The sequence below is a fragment of the Salvelinus fontinalis genome, chromosome 42 (genome assembly GCF_029448725.1).
Source record: "Salvelinus fontinalis isolate EN_2023a chromosome 42, ASM2944872v1, whole genome shotgun sequence".
NCBI lineage: Eukaryota > Metazoa > Chordata > Actinopteri > Salmoniformes > Salmonidae > Salvelinus > Salvelinus fontinalis.
Window position 1 is genome coordinate 9,832,620 of NC_074706.1, and position 18,802 is coordinate 9,851,421.

Below are 18,802 nucleotides of genomic sequence, written 5' to 3' on the forward strand. Positions count from 1 at the left end.
TTTCATGTACTTTTTTCAAATTTTATTCATGTTTACTACATCATTTTCATTGGCTGAACTTCACAACTTCAAATCGTACAATCACGGGGACCAGAAATCTGAAAAACCCATTTAAGTATACACTTAATAAATTATTGTTCTTTAAAAAAAAAGACAAAATAAATTAACACAAAATAAATACTAATAAAATAATCATGGAAAATAAATAGCCTTACAAAAATGAGCAAATTATTCATGAGCCTCCGATATAGTACAAATCCACCATGCGATCTGGAGAGAGTGACAGTTGGAAAATTCCTTTTTCAACCTGATACAAACAAATCCAGTCTACTAGACCTGCTGTGTTTGACCTTTAACCCATAGAGGACCTAGAGGACAGTGTTCTGGAGGTTTCTGTGTCCTCGTCCAGCAAGGTGCCCCTGTGTGGCGGCTTAGCTTGGGTCTAGTTTAGTCTGATTAGTTCTCTGAGAATAGGCGACCTTGAACGTCCCATCAGCCCATTGGGCAGAACCAGGCAGAATCCCAGAATCTCTTTCAGCCAGAAAGGAGTCTTTATCCTCCATTTTGGATCTGATCCCATCGGGCAGAGGATCCGCAGACAGAACAGAAACGTAGCCCCAGCCCCCCCACCCCCTTCTCTTCCACTTTGTAGCCCCCACGTTGATGAGCTGGGGGGTCTGGGAGACAGGACCGCTAGCTAACTGGCTGGCCGCTTGCTGCTACAATGCACACGTTTGTTTTGTTTTTTTTTGTCGTGGGGGTTGGCGCCTGGTTCCTAGGAGCTGGCAGCCGCAGCGCTGTTGAATTTGTCCAGGACAGTGGCGTTGACTCTCTGGAACAGCCACCGCTGTGTCTCCGACCCAGGGTCGCATTTATTCATGAAAATCCTCTTATCACCGGGACTGCAGTCCATGCAACCGCTGCTCACCAGGTGGTACAGCAATTTATCCTGTATGTGTTGGCCCAGAGAGAGAGGCAGAGCGCGAAAGAAAAAGCATGAGGTAGAGAGAGAGAGAGAGAGAGGGAGAGGGAGAGAGGAAAAGAAGGATTGAGATAAATTATTCAAATAAAGTAAAGACAGGTAAGCCTGTCTCTGGCAGACAGGCTGCTGTTTAATCCTGCTCTCTCATCTCCCACTCCCTTCAAACAGATTACAGACGGGGAGCTGAGCATCTGACTGCAACAAAGTATTTCCTCCCTCCATTCTAATCAGAGTTTACTTCATTTCATGGAGTGAGGGGTCTGAATTTGGGAGTTAAACTAGGCTGAGAAATATGAGTTCAACACACAAGAGTTTTTAAACCCAAAGCTTCAACGGACCATTACATGACTTTTCTGAATGTTTATTCTTTGGGTTCATCCTCCCTCGCATGACAGAAAGGGAAAAGTAACAAATTCAGCTGCAAAAGAAAGAGGAATTGAAGGAAGTACGAATCGTTGAAAACTGACAACACAAAATGAAAATACGTCCCTGGCTTCCAATAATAATAGCCAGTGATGGACTCAAACTGAAAAAGGATTCTGTGGGGAGGGATAAAGTTGTGGAGAAAGATGAGGAGGTGGAGAACGCCTCAGAGGTACTTGGCAGTCATTTTGTTCTCGTATCATGCGTCCGCCTTCCTGATTTTACAATGTTCACACAGCCTCAAGCCCACCTCAGCCCTTTAATAAGCAGCTATTGCATCTGTGTAGCTTGAGTTCAAGACCTGACTGTGTTGTCTTGCCACAGTAATGGAGGTGGCAAACAGATCTGGGACTCACGCTGGCATCTGTGCACCTCAACCTCATTGAGTCATTCTAGTCAGAACCTTAAGAGAGATGGGACTGTAATGACATTCTGATTTTGCGCTGAGTAAACATTCATCTCTCCTCCCTAAACGATGTGGAGGAAATAGGAGTGGTGCGACGATAAAATAAGTCCCCTATTACTTTCCTCTACCTGGAACGCAGCAGTAAAAACACGGTGTACATATTTTCTATTTCATTTGATATTGTGTTGTGACTGAATACATCAGGCCTGCTTTCCTTTACTACAGTGTTTACGTGGCTACGTATGGACATTTCCCTGGTGTGTAGGACTGCTATCAACGCAATTTAGTTAGATTGCCTTGCTGTGGCTGTGGAATAACCACACAACTTATGAGTTTTAGCTACCGTCCTGTGGCTGTGGTAGTAATCTGAATGATGTGGTGTTATAACAGTAAGTTACCAGGCTTTCTGTTGATTATTGATTATTTATTGATAATTTACATTCCACATGGAATATAAAGCCAAAACAGAAGTAAAGTAAGTACCATACAGATACAATATAATCGTGTTCTATTTAATTCTGTTTAAAGTTACCTTCCTATAGCGCCAGTGCTGGTTGCCCTTCATGCCGTGGCAGTCGTACAGTGTGACAGGGGAACTCTGGGAGATGGAGTCAAAGCAGAACTTCCTGGTGTGGAGAGGATCCCCTGGCCTGATGTCCTCTCTCCAGCCAAATGTAAATATCTGAGTACAAACAAGTACACACGCACAACATGGTATCCAAGTTCCGTTATGAGATTCACAGTATGACTACCCTAAAGGTCATTTTAGAGGCGGATGAACATGAGGACAAGAATGTGGTGATGATCTGTTCAGATTTGAACAGTAAACAGCAGGAACATTAGTTGCATACGAAGCAATCGCCGGCTACAGTACCCTAAACTTGTTTTGTATTAAAGGAAAATGCCGGCCAAAAATGATCTTTTGGTATTTGTTTCATTAGTCCATTGTTGATATACTACTAATATGTTTTTTTTTTAACATTTTGGGACTATATCATGGGTGTAACCTTCCTTTTAGCGTAGTTCTGTGTATTCCGTATGTTATGGTTCTTTTGCGAGACTAAGTGTTGTGATGGCTGTTTTGCAGACAGCACATGTTGCAACTAATCTTTAATCAAACGATTGAAATGATCATCTTTAATCATAGGATTTGCAGGGTACCTTCCCAAAAAGGTATTTCTTGCAAGGGGCAGTTCAAACAATAACATTTGCAAGTTATATTCCTTAAGTATCAATGGGTACATATAATTCATTTAAAAGTCACAAAATGGATGTAGCAATTGCAGATTGCTGCTTTAAATGGGGCTCCCTGCCTAAATAAAGGTTAAATAAATAAAACATACTGCTACAGTATGACTCATGGAGGGGCCATTCATTCCTGACTATTACTGACTGACTGACTGAATGATTAACAGGCCGGACTCATGGAAGGGCCATTCCTGACTAATACTGACTGACTGACTGATTAACAGGCCGGACTCATGGAAGGGCCATTCCTGACTAATACTGACTGACTGACTGATTAACAGGCCGGACTCATGGAGGGGCCATTCCTGACTAATACTGACTGACTGACTGACTGATTAACAGGCCGGACTCATGGAAGGGCCATTCCTGACTAATACTGACTGACTGACTGATTAACAGGCCGGACTCATGGAAGGGCCATTCCTGACTAATAGTGACTGACTGACTGATTAACAGGCCGGACTCATGGAAGGGCCATTCCTGACTAATACTGACCGACTGACAGGCCAGACTCATGGAAGGGCCATTCCTGACTAATACTGACTGATTGACTGACTGATTAACAGGCCGGTGATGTGCTATAGTATAGACCACACCCCGCTATACAGTATAATATAGTATAGACGACACTGTACCATACAGTTTAGTATCGACTAAACCCTACTATATAGTACAATATAGTATAGACCACACCCCGCTATACAGTATAATATAGTATAGACGACACTGTACCATACAGTTTAGTATCGACTAAACCCTACTATATAGTACAATATAGTACAGACTACACCCCACTACACAGTATAATATAGTATAGAATACACCCTACTATACAGTATAATATAGTACAGACTACACCCTACTATAGAGTATAATATAGTACAGACTACACCATACTATACAGTATAGACTACACCTTACTATACAGTATTATATGGTATAGTCTACTCCCTACTATACAGTATAATATAGTATAGACTACACCCTACTTTACACTATAATATAGTGTAGACTACACTGTACAAAACAGTTTAATATAGTATAGACTACACCCTAATTGTCGTAAGAACTCGACCAAGGCGCAGTGTACGTAGAGTTCCACATCTTTAATATAAAGTGAAACCTAAGCAAAACATGGTGCACATGTACAAACACAAAATAATATCCCACAAACACAGGTGGGAGAAATATCTACTTAAATATGATCCCCAATTAGAGACAACGATTACCAGCTGTCTCTAATTGGGAATAATACAAAACACCAACATAGAAAATATAAACTAGAATACACCTTAGTCCCGCACTGACCTACTACACCATAGAGAAACAAGGGCTCTCTATGGTCAGGGCGTGACAATAATATAGTATAGAATACACCCGACTGTACAGTATAATAGGGTATAGACTAAACCTACACCCTACTATACAGTATAATATAGTATAGACAACACCCATATAGTAAAACATAGTATAGACTACACCTACACCCTACTATACAGTATAATATGGTATAGACTACACCTACACCCTACCATACAGTATAATATAGTATAGACTACACCCTACTATACAGTATGATATAGTATAGACTACACCCAACTATACAGTATAATATAGTATAGACTACACCCTACTATGCAGTATAATATAGTATAGACTACACCCTACTATACAGTATAATGTAGTATAGACTACACCCTAATATACAGTATAATGTAGTATAGACTACACCCTACTATACAGTATAATATAGTATAGACTAAACCTACACTCTACTATGCAGCATAATATAGTATAGACTACACCCACACCCTACTATACAGTATGATATAATATAGACTACATATAATATAGTATATTATACTGTATAATATATTATACTGTATAATATAGACTACACTCTACTACACAGTATAATATAGTATAGACACCACCTTACTATACAGTATAATATAGTATAGACACCACCTTACTATACAGTATAATATAGTATAAACTACACCCTACCATACAGTATAATATAGTATAGACTACACTCTACTATACAGTATAATATGGTATAGACTACACCTACACCCTACTATACAGTATATTATAGTGTAGACTATACCCTACTAGTATGATATAATAAACTACACCCTACTATACAGTATAATATAGTATAGACTACACCTACACCCTACTATACAGTATAATACAGACTACACTCTACTATACAGTATACTATAGTCTAGACTACACCTACACCCTACTATACAGTATATTATAGTGTAGACTACACCCTACTAGTATAATATAGACTACACCCTACTGTACAGTATAATGTAATGACCTGACTAGATCATAAAGGAACAATTGTCCAGACAGAGGTTGAGTTTACGAATTGACGGTTTATTAACCCAACTTTACACAGGCTACTGTTTGGCCGTAACCCACGCCAAATAAATGCCAGATAACCCACAAGCCAACCGTGACCTTCTCTTGTGAAGCCCAGACGTGAGAGAACAATGGCTAAACCTGGTCTTAACTTCCAATGCTCCATCCCCCTGCCCAACCACCCTCCACACCACTCCGCCAACCGCCAGGATGCCCGACATCAGAACATTCCAGGCATTCCCGTGATTGGCAGATAGCAGGTTGATTGGCATGTCGGACCCCGCGAACACTGGGTACTGGTCAGTACAACACAACCACCTACTAGCCCAACACATAACACACAGCTGTCTGTGCGGGTCGCTACAATAATATAGATTATACCCTACTATACAGTATAATATAGTATAGAATACACCCTACTATACAGTATAATGTAGTATAGACGAACACCTACATCCTACTATACAGTATAATATAGTGTAGACTACACCCTACTAGTATAATATAATATAGACTACACCCTACTGTACAGTATAATATAGATTATACCCTACTATACAGTATAATATAGTATAGAATACACTCTACTATACAATATAATGTAGTATAGACGAACAGCTACATCCTACTATACAGTACACGGCTCCGGTTGTACCTACCTGTTCGTGTGCCCAGGTGCGTTCAGCCCCCTCCTTCAGACAGGCGTCCAGTCGCAGCTCGGTCCCTGTGGGGCCGTGCTTGGAGTCTATACACAGACCTGATGCAGCGTTACGAATCTACAAGGACACAAAGAGAGGGAGGGCTCAGTTAAAACCAAACACACACACACTTTGAAGCCTCCCAAAAACAGCGAAAGGGAGGCCTCGGTGAAGACTTGCGTGCGCGTGCGCACACACACACACACACACACACACACACACACACACATCTATAGATGTAGAGACCACAGGATGAGATACTCCGGCTTCTCTCTAATGTTCAAAGCTCTGATCAATGGACTCCAGTGTAGATTGGAATCCATGGCAACCTTCCAAACACACTGTACACAGCAACTTAGTACAAGCAGCCAACTATCTATACACAGTATGTGGTTTTACATAACAGCGTATGATCTGACATGGCATCAAAGCTCTCACAGTTTGCTGACAAGATCTACTCTCACCAGTGACTGTAAGAGATAAGCTAATTCGTTCCTGGAGCATCTTCCTCCCTCTAAACCGGAGTTAATAGGCGCCCCCTACTGTGAAAACGTTAAAAGTTTCAGAGTTACTCGGCTCTCAAACACATTTGATTGACTGTGTCATTTGCCTCATTCTCTTTCTAGCATTCAGGTGAGCTTGGCTCGTGTCACAGTATGGCTCAATAATGCATGAATCCAGATGCACTGCATCTAAAGTAGCCTGGTCTCTGTCTGTCTCTGTGGCCCTCACTAACACATTCAGAGGAGAGAGAAAGGCGAGGGCAGAGGAGAGGAGAGAGGACAAAGGAGGAGAGAGGGGGAGAGTGAGTGAGAGTGTGTGAGAGATAGATAGAGAGAGAGCGAGAGGAATGGTTGGAGAGAGGAGGTCCTACAGGGTCAGAGTGAGACACTGTATTTGACAGGAAGGAGACCAGGGATGGAATACTCAGAGGTGTTTTGCAAAGCGTTGACTCTCTTATAAAAGTTGCTACCCCTGCTCGCCACTAGATGGGGCCAAAGACATTAGCTAGGGCTGTAGCAAATAACGGTGATTGTTTGACTGTTAGTGTGGAGAATGTCTGACAACAACACTATGGTTGGCTCTGAAAATGTTGATTATAAAAATGTATACCAACTCAATGTCAGCGCTCCTCAATGTTGTGCATTTTTTCTAATAACAGAGTACAGATTACAGCTTTTATATGGGTCAGGATAACCGGTTTCTTTTGTGGAGTTGAGATTAAAACTTGTGAGCTGTGAAATATGGAGCAACGAAAACTAAAGGAATGGCAGAGAAATTCTCTACAAAATGGCGACACATTTCTTGCCTCAGTGCTTTCTGCCTCTTTGGTTGCTCCTGCATCTAAACTACAGAGGCTCTCCCCTTTTCCCATCATGAAGGAGTGAAATATTCAAGACAAGTGATTTCACCTTTCCTCTTGAACAACAACAGAAACATCCATTAGGTACAGGTCAGATGTGACCAATTTTCTACAGGCAGCCCCATCTCTGGATGGTCACATCGTCACCCACACATAGTTCTACTCTGAGATAAGATTACTTATATTCTCTAGGATGCAGCCAATGAGAAAAGACAGTGAAACACTGTTTTCCTGACATAGACCTATATCAATCGGACACTATTCCAAAAGGATGATACATACCAATAATACAAATCTTTGTTGCAAAGTTCTACAGTATTTTACATGGCAAACAATAATACGAGTTTAGTCCTTTAAATGCTGCAAACAAACTTGGCACTTATGTGCCTATCAGGCACCCGTGGAGCAGCATTATTATGTAATGAAGCAAAAAGTTTAGCAAGAAGTGCAGTTGGAAATGCAAAATAATACCCACCTGCATTGCAATTCAGAAACTTCAAATAATCAAACTCCCTCAGCCTGCCGCCCGCATCGACAAAGTGCATTTAACCACAGGGTCATTAGGAGTAAACTGCTGATCGCTCTGATAGACCAATAATGGTGTGCGAATTGTACTGCATAATGGGCCTTCACTCTCCACTTTTCCCAAGCCTCATCTGTCTGAAATGGGCCCAGGAGCAAAACACAGTGCTTATCCCTGATGCCATGCCTATCAACATGCCAGAGCTGATCTAGAGACACAGTTAGAGCCGAATCAAAAGGCCTGATGATTGCATCACTTGAAGTGATTTAGACCTATTGAAGGAGCCGTGGTGTGGAGTTGTGGGGAGGGAGGAAGATTGGATGGTGGGGAGGGGGTCAGACAGACAGCCCCCTATTTACCCAGTCTGCACAGCTCCAAGGCTGAGGTGTCGAGAAGGCTGACCCCCTGATCGTCATCTTCCAGAGATGTAGAGGAAGTTTAATCTGAGCTCTCTCTCCTCTATGTCTGTCTCACAATCTCACTCTCTCTTTGTCCCTCTGATCTTATCCCTTTCTCTCTCTCTTTCTCTCTCTCTCCCCCCTCTCTCTTCTCTCTCCCTCTCCTCCCTTGCAATCTGGGCTTGAATACCCAATGAGAGATCTTTATAGTTCCATAGATCAGGTGGGGTGACAGCGGGGGGACAGGTTGGGTGACAGGCAGGGTGAGAGCCAGAGAAGAGATGGCACATGAAGCTGTCAGCCTGACGATAAAATTACTATCATCCTCACCCGGCGGAGGAAAGAGGAGATATTTACCTACTGTGCAAACATTTCCTCATCAAGAGGTACACCGCTTCACTTCTTATTTACTATCCATTTTCACCTCTGGCTAATACGGAAGGGGTGGTTAATCAGCGGGGACGGTAATAAGCTGGGACTTGTGTTGTGTGTGTGCTTGTACAATTTGTGCTAATGGCCTTGTAGACGTGAACAGAGGAGAGTGGGAAAGGTGGGTCACTGCGGAGACGGACTTCCATTCTACCTATTATATCATTAGTACCCTGACCCAGGTGCAAGGACGTCAGAAAAATATAGAAAGTGAGATTTTCTAAAAGAAGGCAGAGCAAGGAATCCAATTATATGTAATGCAAAATGAATTTCATTTTTCGTATTAACGTACAATGTGTTCGCCGTGAGGTTTCTGAAATGTTTCAGTGGCTTGAGAGGAGGATGTGGTTTCCTTCCGGCACATAGGGTGAATTTATTAGTGAATGATGTATCATCCCAGGTCCATCTAACCATCTATCAGTGATGATTAAAACTACTCCTGCACCCAACCTCCCTAGGGAAAAAAAAACTGGTTGGGAAACAATCTCCATGAATTCCTGATTCTTAGCCTGGAATCCCCACTATTTACAGTTGAAGTCGGAAGTTTACATACACTTAGGTTGGAGTCATTAAAAATGGTTTTTCAACCACTCCACAAATTTCTTGTTAACAAACTATAGCTTTGGTAAGTCAGTTAGGACATCTACTTTGTGCATGACACAAGTCATTTTTCCAACAATTGTTTCCAGACAGATTATTTCACTTATAATTCACTGTATCACAATTCCAGTGGGTCAGAAGTTTACATACACTAAGTTGACTGTGCCTTTAAACAGCTTGGAAAATTCCAGAAAATGCTTCTGATAGGCTAATTGACATCATTTGAGTCAATTGGAGGTGTACCTGTGGATGTATTTCAAGGCCTACCTTCAAACTCAGTGCCTCTTTGCTTGACATCATACCGCTCAGGAAGTAGAAGCGTTCTGTCTCCTAGAGATGAACGTACTTTGGTGCGAAAAGTGCAAATCAATCCCAGAGCAACAGCAAAGGACCCTGTGAATATGCTGGAGGAAACAGGTACAAAAATATCTATGTCCACAACAATAAAACGAGTCCTATATCGATATAACCTGAAAGGCCGCTCAGCAAGGAAGAAGCCACTGCTCCAAAACTGTGCTCCAAAACTGTGCCATAAAAAAGCGAGACTACAGTTTGCAACTGCACATGGGGACAAAGATTGTACTTTTTGGAGAAATGTCTCCTGGTCTGATGAAACAAAAATAGAACTGTTTGGCCATTATGACCATCGTTTTGTTTGTAGGAAAACGGGGGAGGCTTGCAAACCGAAGAACATCATCCCAACCGTGAAGCACAGGGGTGGCAGCATCATGCTGTGGGGGTGCTTTGCTGCAGGAGGGACTGGTGCACTTCACAAAATAGATGACATCATGAGGATGGAAAATTATGTGGATATATTGAAGCAAAATCTCAAGACATCAGTCAGGAAGTTAAAGCTTGGTCGCAAATGGGTCTTCCAAATGGACAATGACCCCAAGCATACTTCCAAAGTTGTGGCAAAATGGCTTAATGACAACAAAGTCAAGGTATTGGAGTGGCCATCACAAAGCCCTGACCTCAATCCCATAGAAAAATAGTGGGCAGAACTGAAAAAGCGTGTGTGAGCAAGGAGGCCTACAATTCTGACTCAGTTACACCAGCTCTGTCAGAAGAAATCTGCCAAAATTCACCCAGCTTATTGTGGGAAGCTTGTGGAAGGCTACCCGAAACGTTTGACCCAAGTTAAACAATTTAAAGGCAATGCTACCAAATACGAAATGAGTGTATGTAAACTTCTGACCCACTGGGAATGTGATGAAAGAAATAAAAGCTGAAATAAATAATACTATAATTCTGACATTTCACATTCTTAAAATAAAGTGGTTATCCTAAATTACCTAAAACAGGGAATTTTTACTGAGATTAAATGTCAGGAATTGTGAAAAAATGAGAGTTTAAATGTATTTGGCTAAGGTGTATGTAAACTTCCGACTTCAACTGTAAATGGTGAATGGAGCATACGAGTGTGGATTCCAGGCAACCTGATTCCAGCTCCTGCATTTATGGGTATGATTGCCTGAGGCTAGAACCCATCCTCACAGAGTGCAGATAGAGTGAGATTGTGTGTGTGTGCCAGAGAACAGAGTGAGTGAGATAGTAATAAAATGCCAAGGCCATCTCCAGCCCCATCCCTTCACAGGTAACACAGAGAGGCATTATATATATCTCAGAATACGATGCAGCAAACTGCATGTCATGTTTATGGACAATGTAAAGTAAAATCTGCTACTTATGGTTTCTGGGGGTAGTGAAGCAGAAAGTCCAGCTGTGTCCGTTTTGTGACACTGTCTACTCTAAAACATTTCATTAGCAGGCTGCTGGCTGCCTGTCCCATATGAGAAACGCATTACGTTTCAGCGAGCACCAGACATTCATAAATCAATGAACATGGAAGAGTCCCAAACGGACCCCTATTCCCTATATAGTGCACAATATTAGGCCATGGTCAAAAGCAATGCACTATAAGGGAATAGGGTGCTATTTGGGATACAGCTCTGGTAGAATAATAGCCTTCCGTGACACACCTGTGGAGGCATTCAGGGACTGTCTCTTAGCTGATGTATTGGTGTCTGGAAATAGATTAATTCATTACAATACCAGCTAAAAATACGCAAGAAACCAAATCAGCCTGTGGATACTGCTCAGACTTAGCTGTTATTGGTGGCATGTAAGACAGTGGGTTTATGTAGACCCAAGTATTGTGAGAAGTCCTATTATTTGTATCAATGCCTCAGGAAGTGACCTCGAAAACATGACCTGATGTTTAATTTTGGATTCTAAGGTAATCACATATGGTTTTATATGCCTTTGTATGCTTTTCTGTTTGTGTGTGTGTGTACCGGCTCTTGCGAGTGTGTTCATTCGTTCTGTAGGTGCGTTAGCTCTGTCTGTGTGCGTACGTGCTCTTGTTTGTGTGTGGTGGTTCTGTGTGTATTCCTAACTTCCTACCTCTCCCCAGGCGGCAGGCAGCGGCTCCACAGCGGGGTAGTACTTGGCCAGGTCCCAGGCCACAGCGTTCATGTACCACTTGAAGTCTTTACACTTGAGGTGTCTCCTCAGCTCCTTCTGGGCTGTCAGGTCCCCGGTGGACAGGTGGCGGTACTCTGGACGACGCTGGTAGATGAACTCTGTGTACTCATCCATCCATGTCTCAGCCACCCTCTTCAGGTTCTGAGATAAGGAAGAGAGACAGGGAAGGAGAAATGGGGTAAGGAGATGGACTGTCTGTGTGTTTAGCTTATCACAGCACAGGTCACAGTGTGCTGAGTTAGTCAGACCTCATCTTAAATCAGATAGATGGCTGGACCTACATCCTCAGCTTGACTATCAGCCATGTGCAACCAGTCAAAATGGCTGCATGTTAGCCATAACCAGTTGATGGAAGCAGTGTACTGACTGGTCAGTCTAACTTACTCTGGCTAGGCTTGTTCCAGACGGCACTTTGTAGGGGACGTATTTCCTGTAGATATGTCCTACTCGGGAGCATGGTACGTCGTACATACTGCCCCCACACATCCATACCTGAATGGAGATGGAGCACAAATAATACCTCAGTACATTACTTCAGAAGCTTTCTGTCAGCCTGCTAGCTATGTGTTCTAAGCAAGGCCGCAAAACCGTTGTAACTCAACCAACCGTGTGTTGTAAATAGGGTTGCAAAATTTCGGGAACACTTAATACATTTTCTGGTTTTCCAGAATACCTGGTTGGATGATTCTGGATTTCCTGCTTATTCCCTCCTGATTCTGGGATTTCGGGAGAAATCAGAAAATGTATTGAATGTTCCCGGAATGTTGCAACCCTAGTTGTAAGCACTGAAGTAAAGAAAGAAAATAAAAAAATCATATCTTGTTTTTCCTATTGTTCCAGAAAGGAATCACAGGAATCTTTCCATTTCAAAGCCCTGAGTGATTGTGGACTGAGTTCAGAGTGAGGATATTGTTGTTGAAATGGTTGTGTAGATGGGTTTTGTGTTCTGTTTGTTGCAAGACCCTAACAGACAACCTATTGTCCCTCTGTCCACACTTGAAGTGGATTCCCACTTTTTCTGCTTGGCAGGGCCACATTATAAGCCTCTTTGAGCGGAGGGACTGAAAGGAATCCTATTTCCAGAGCACTCCGCTCGATACCCCTCTTTCCTGCATCAAAGGAAGAGCTAGAAAGAAGAGGAAGGAAGAGGGCAGGTGTCAGTAGTGCTACTCTGAACCCCTTCAGTCTGCTATCCTCTCCCTTACTGTCTCCCTCGCTCTCTCTTCCTCCCTATGCCTCTCTTTATCTCTTCATGTCCCTCCATTCTTTCTCATTCCTCTCCCCTCTTTCCCTCCCTCTTTCAAACTTGGCAGCTTGATTAGAATTAGAGTGGTCATGCTGACTAATTGGAAAGGACTCTGGGACATTTCACCTCTCCTCCGCTTCTCCTCCTCTCTCCCGCTGTGTGTGTGAGCGCTCCACCTCTCTCCCTGCTCTGCCATATCAAAACGAGGCAGGGTGCTTTCCTGTGGAGCCTCAGGTTAATGGTCAAGCTGGCTTTACAGGCTTCATTGACATGTGGAGAGATTCCTCCAGTCTTCAGAAAATGGCCTCTTCAGAGGACAAGTGTAGATGTTCATTAATCTCTCATATCAGCAGAAATATGAGGGGTTTATGAATGACTCCCATGCGTTTACGAGTAACAATTTGCTTTAGCGTACAACTCACAGGACGAGGTAAAATTCCTGGAGATGTTTTGATGATGTCTGTTCGATGTGAGATACACCCAGCGTCAATAGATTGTTAGTCTAACAGCTATCATATGTAGGCTAACTGTCAGACATCCGTACTCCGTGACAGTAGAGGAGAGTGGGGTAAGTTGAGCCAAAGGGGTCAGTTGAGCCACCCTTGTTTCTAGGAAACCATACACATAATGTATAATTTGACCAAATATTTAGGAAGAGGTCATCATTTCATGGAGTCTATGAAGGAAGAAACCACATGGAAAAAGTGGTAAGCAAGTTATGTCAAAAAAGTCATTTATTGTGTTAGAGGTTTCATGATGCTTCTAAACCAAAGTAGATCATCTTAAGATTGTTCTATACATCAGTTGGGGTCTCTATAAGCTTCAATATGAGGTCCTAAACCTAGAATGAAAGTGCATCCTTGTAGCTGTGTGGGGTAATATAGTCCAAATGTTTGTCTTGGGGTAAGTTGAGCCAATGGCAGGTTGAGCAAATTTAAGTGTTTTCTTCCCAAGTGTAATGCAAGGCATTATTGGTGGGATATGAGGTTACAACAGGGCCTGGCCTATGTTCATTTTAAAAAGTACAAAAGTGTTTGTTTGGTGTTAAGCCTGTGTTAAAAGATTCTTCAAAATATTAAAAGACAAAAAAGCGATTGTGATTATGATGAATTGCGTTTGGGAAATGAAGATGGTTTAAAAAATGTAGTGCTAATATTTCAATCAATACAGACATTTGTAGATATGTTTTTCATAGCTATGTTTTTCAAAACTGTAATGTTTACATGAATTCGGATTATTTCCAGGGATACACAACATCCTGAAATATATGTAGATATCTTTGCTAGAAATAATACTATATTTCATTAACAGTGATGCTGAATGTAAAAAATACCCTGACTACATCGCTCACGTCGCGTGCGCTCGCGTTGCAAAATACATTTAGGAATCTATGTTATTCAATTATTGCACCCACACTGCTCGCGCGTGTCAACAAGCGTCAAGGACTAAAATAGGAGTCATTCCTATGTCTGACGCAGATCACGCTGCAAGTCCTGCCTCTCCCATCTCCTCATTGGTTTATAGAAGCAGGTACCCACATGCCATCTCCTCATTGGTTATACCCACGTGGGTGATTGAAAGACGAACTGTTGCCGGTTGTCGTGGTAATACTATGAAAGTTTAGATGCCAATCACCATATACGTTCAACGATGAAAAAGCCTGGAAGGAGGAGAGATGACTAGAAACGATTCGGTTGACCGTTTTTATGTGTGGATTAATTGTCGGAGTAGAGGACCTGGTGCATTTCAGGTAAAATAACAACCTAAAGTTCATATCCCAGGACAAATTAGCTAGCAGCAGCAAGCTAGCTAAATAGGACAAATTAGCTAGCAAGTACAAGCTAACTAGCTAAGTTGCTATAAATGTTTAATGCGTTTCGACCTGTCCCCAAATTAATGTCATTGGTTCAGAGTTTGTTTTGATATTTTAACCTGCGTGTCGTGATCGCGTTTGGTGTAGGGGGACAAAATAAATGTATGCACGATGTCACACGCGCACAGCCGGTTTGGGTTCCGTGTTACCCCACTCTCCCCTAAGTAACTGGACCAGAGAACTAGGAATCAGAGCTTTTAACATTTAGACAGATGGGGGCGCCACTGTGTAATATTTACACTTTTGCTTCATTTGTGTGCTTATTGTACACTTGTGAATTCTCAATACAAAATAACACCAACGACTCAAAAAACACAGATTAACACAAATGTCTGAATCCCCCTTCCCACCTCTGTAAGAAGACTTATTGCAAATTTGCTTGGGAACTATTTTTATCGTTGCCATGGTTTCCAGTCAAGGAAGAAAGGGCTGCATTCCTATTACAAAGTGCACTCACTGACAGAACGAGAGCGAGAGAGAGAGAAAGCGAGAGAGAGAGTATACTGAGACCCGGTTGGATGGCAGGTATGTCTGGCACGATAACCACAATATTCCCTCACATCCATATACCGTGTTCTCCTCCGGAAATCAAAATGGAATAACCTCTGAGCCGCAAACAAGACAAACATCACTGGCTGTAATTAGTTTGGGAAGGAGGCTAAAGCCTGAACTACTGCTTGTAACCCACTAACACACACACACACACACGGGCACACACGGTTGCAGACACACGGGCACACACACACACAAACATTATTTTGGAATGCTGGGTTCTGAGGAGTGCATTGTACTGGAGAAGGTAGGGGAAAGAAAACACTGGAGAACAGAGCGAGAGCAATTCTTCTGAGTGAAAGTCATTTCAGTTTAATAAAGTTGTCTGGGAGCAGATTGACCTCTCTGGAGACTGAGGCAGGGATATGATGGGACAGGATGGAAAATAATGGATGAAAGAAACACATTGTTATGGGTCCATGATTGTCTGGACTCTAATATAATTGCAAGGTTGATAGACTTTAGTGTGTTTTAAATCATCTGTAATTTTTAAGGGATGTATTGTTGTGCTCAGATGAACGACGCAACTTTATATGTATTTTAAATATGTCCAATAAAATTAATTCAAGGCAAGGTGGGACACAGTCACTGGATGAAAAGGGTGGAAGAGCCACATTGCTATGTGACCATGATTGTGTAATATGAACTATTAGTAAATATGATTTATATTGTATGATATCCTATTGAAGAAAAGATTAGTGGCATTTATATGTCGTGTTACACACAGTGCAGATAAGGACTAAATAGAAGCACCTCAGCCCAGATATAAGTGGATAGTATAGACCAGGGGTCGGCAACAGGCAACAATACCACATGATGACAAAGGAAAAACTGTTTATAGATTTTTTTTATGTATATATAAAAAAACAAACAGAAATATCACATTTACATAAGTATTCAGATCCTTTACTCAGTACTTTGTTGAAGCACCTTTGGCAGTGATTACAGCCTTGAGTCTTCTTGGGTATGACGCTACATGCTTGGCACACCTGTATTTGGGGAGTTTCTTCCATTCTTCTCTGCAGTTCCTCTCAAGCTCTGTCAGGTTGGATGGGGAGCATCGCTGCACAGCTATTTTCAGGTCCCTCCAGAGATAATCGATTGGGTTTAAGGATCTCTCTGTACTTTGCTCCGTTCATCTTTCCCTCGATCCTGACTAGTCTCCTAGTCCCTGTCACTGAAAAAGATCCACACAGCATGATGCGGCCACCACCATGCTTCACCGTAGAGATGGTGCCAGGTTAGTTACAGACGTTACACTTGACATTCAGGTCAAAGTGATCAATCTTGGCTTCATCAGACCAGAGAATCTTGTTTCTCATGGTCTGAGTCCTTTAGGCGCCTTTTGGCAAACTCCAAGCGGGCTGTCATGTGCCTTTTACTGAGGAGTGGCTTCCGGGTGGCCATTACCATAAAGGCCTGATTGGTGGAGTGCTGCAGAGATGGTTGTCCTTCTAGAAGGTTCTCCCATCTCCACAGAGGAACTCTGGAGCTCATTCAGAGTGGCCATCAGGTTCTTGGTCACCTCCCTGACCAAGGCCCTTCTCTCACGATTTCTCAGTTTGGCCGGGCGGCCAGCTCTAGGAAGAATCTTGGAGGTTCCAAACTTCTCCCATTTAAGAATGATGGAGGACACTGTGTTCCTGGGGACCTTCAATGCTGCAGACATTTTTTGGTACCATTCCCCAGACCTGTGACACAATCCTGTCTCGGAGCTCTACGGACAATTCCTTCGACCTTATGGCTTGTTTTTGCTCTGACATGCACTGTCAACTATGGGACCTTATATAGACAGTTGTGTGCCTTTCCAAATCATGTCCAATCAATTTAATTTACCACAGGTGGACTCCAATCCAGCGTTAGAAACATCAAGGATTATCAATGGAAACAGGATGCACCTGAGCTCAATTTCAAGTCTCATAGCAAATGGTCTGAATACTTATGTAAATAAGGTTTTTCTGTTTAACATTTTTAATACACTTGCAAGAAAAACCCGTTTTCACTTTGTCATTATAGGGTATTGTGTGTAGATTGATGAGATTTTGTGTTTATTTTATCCATTTTAGAATAAGGCTGTAAAGTAACAAAATGTGGAAAAAGTCAAGGGGTCTGAATGCACTGTATGTGATTGTCCCTACATGTAATCAAGTTATGAAATGATTGCTATTTTCAAATAAATCTATGTTGGGGCTGAGTTGTGGTCAAATTATTATAATTATGTTAGGAGAGCCCCTTGGATGAGTGAAGAAACAAATCAATTATAGAGAAATTGCAGAAAGGCAGAGCGGAAGTGGAGAAAGTCAAAGTTGCAGGTCCATTATCATATTCTGAGAGAGCAACTTGGCATATACTGTACAGTAACAGTCAAAAGTTTGGACACACTCATTCAAGGGATTTTCTTTATTTTTTATTATTTTCTACATTGTAGAATAATAGTGAAGATATCAAAACTATGAAATAACACATATGGAATCATGTAGTAACCAAAAAAGTGTTAAACAAATCAAAATACATTTTATATTTGAGATTCTTCAAAGTAGCCACCCTTTGCCTTGATGACAGCTTTGCACACTCTTGGCATTCTCTCAAACAGCTTCACGAGGTAGTCACCTGGAATGCAGTTAAATTAACAGGTGTGCCTTGTTAAAAGTTCATTTGTGGAATTTCTTTCCTTCTTAATGCGTTTGAGCTAATCAGTTGTGTTGTGACAAGGTAGCGGGGTATACAAAAGATAGCCTTATTTGGTAAAAAAACAAGTCCATATTATGGCAAAATAGCTGAAATAAGCAAAGAGAAACGACAGTCCATCATTACTTTAAGACATAAAGGTCAGTCAATCCGGGAAAATTTCAAGAACTTTGAGTGCAGTTGCAGAAACCATCAAGCACTATGACAAAACTGGCTCTCATGAGGACCGCCACAGGAAAGGAAGACCCAGAGTTACCTCTGCTGCAGAAGATAGGTTCATTAGCGTTACCAGCCTCAGCAAAATTCTGGAGAAATTGGTTTCAAACAGATATATAATTTTTTTAAGTGCCAACTGTATTTTTGAAAAATTCCAATTGGTTTTTCGTGCCCACCACAGCACAGAGACAGCCTTACTTAAAGCCAACACAGATGCCAAACAGCTCTCTGTCCTTGTACTCTTGGATTTAAGTGCTGCACTCGACACGGTTGACCATGATGTCCTTCTGAAAA

The 18,802-nt window shown here is 42.0% G+C and overlaps 1 protein-coding gene across 4 annotated transcripts in view; it reads right to left on the bottom strand.

The window, feature by feature from the left end:
- Nucleotides 1–18,802, bottom strand: part of galntl6 (polypeptide N-acetylgalactosaminyltransferase like 6) — a 258,649-nt gene continuing 239,847 nt past the window's right edge. For 3 of the 4 annotated variants that reach the window (XM_055909591.1, XM_055909590.1, XM_055909592.1), the window contains exons 9-13: nt 12,318–12,425; nt 11,853–12,074; nt 6,095–6,211; nt 2,344–2,493; nt 1–949 (exon numbers count right to left, since the gene is read on the bottom strand). In XM_055909591.1, coding sequence (XP_055765566.1) covers nt 776–949; nt 2,344–2,493; nt 6,095–6,211; nt 11,853–12,074; nt 12,318–12,425 — 771 coding nt within the window. In that variant the 3' untranslated portion in view covers nt 1–775. The remainder of the gene's footprint in view (nt 950–2,343; nt 2,494–6,094; nt 6,212–11,852; nt 12,075–12,317; nt 12,426–18,802) is intronic. The other variant, XM_055909593.1, reaches the window with a different exon arrangement.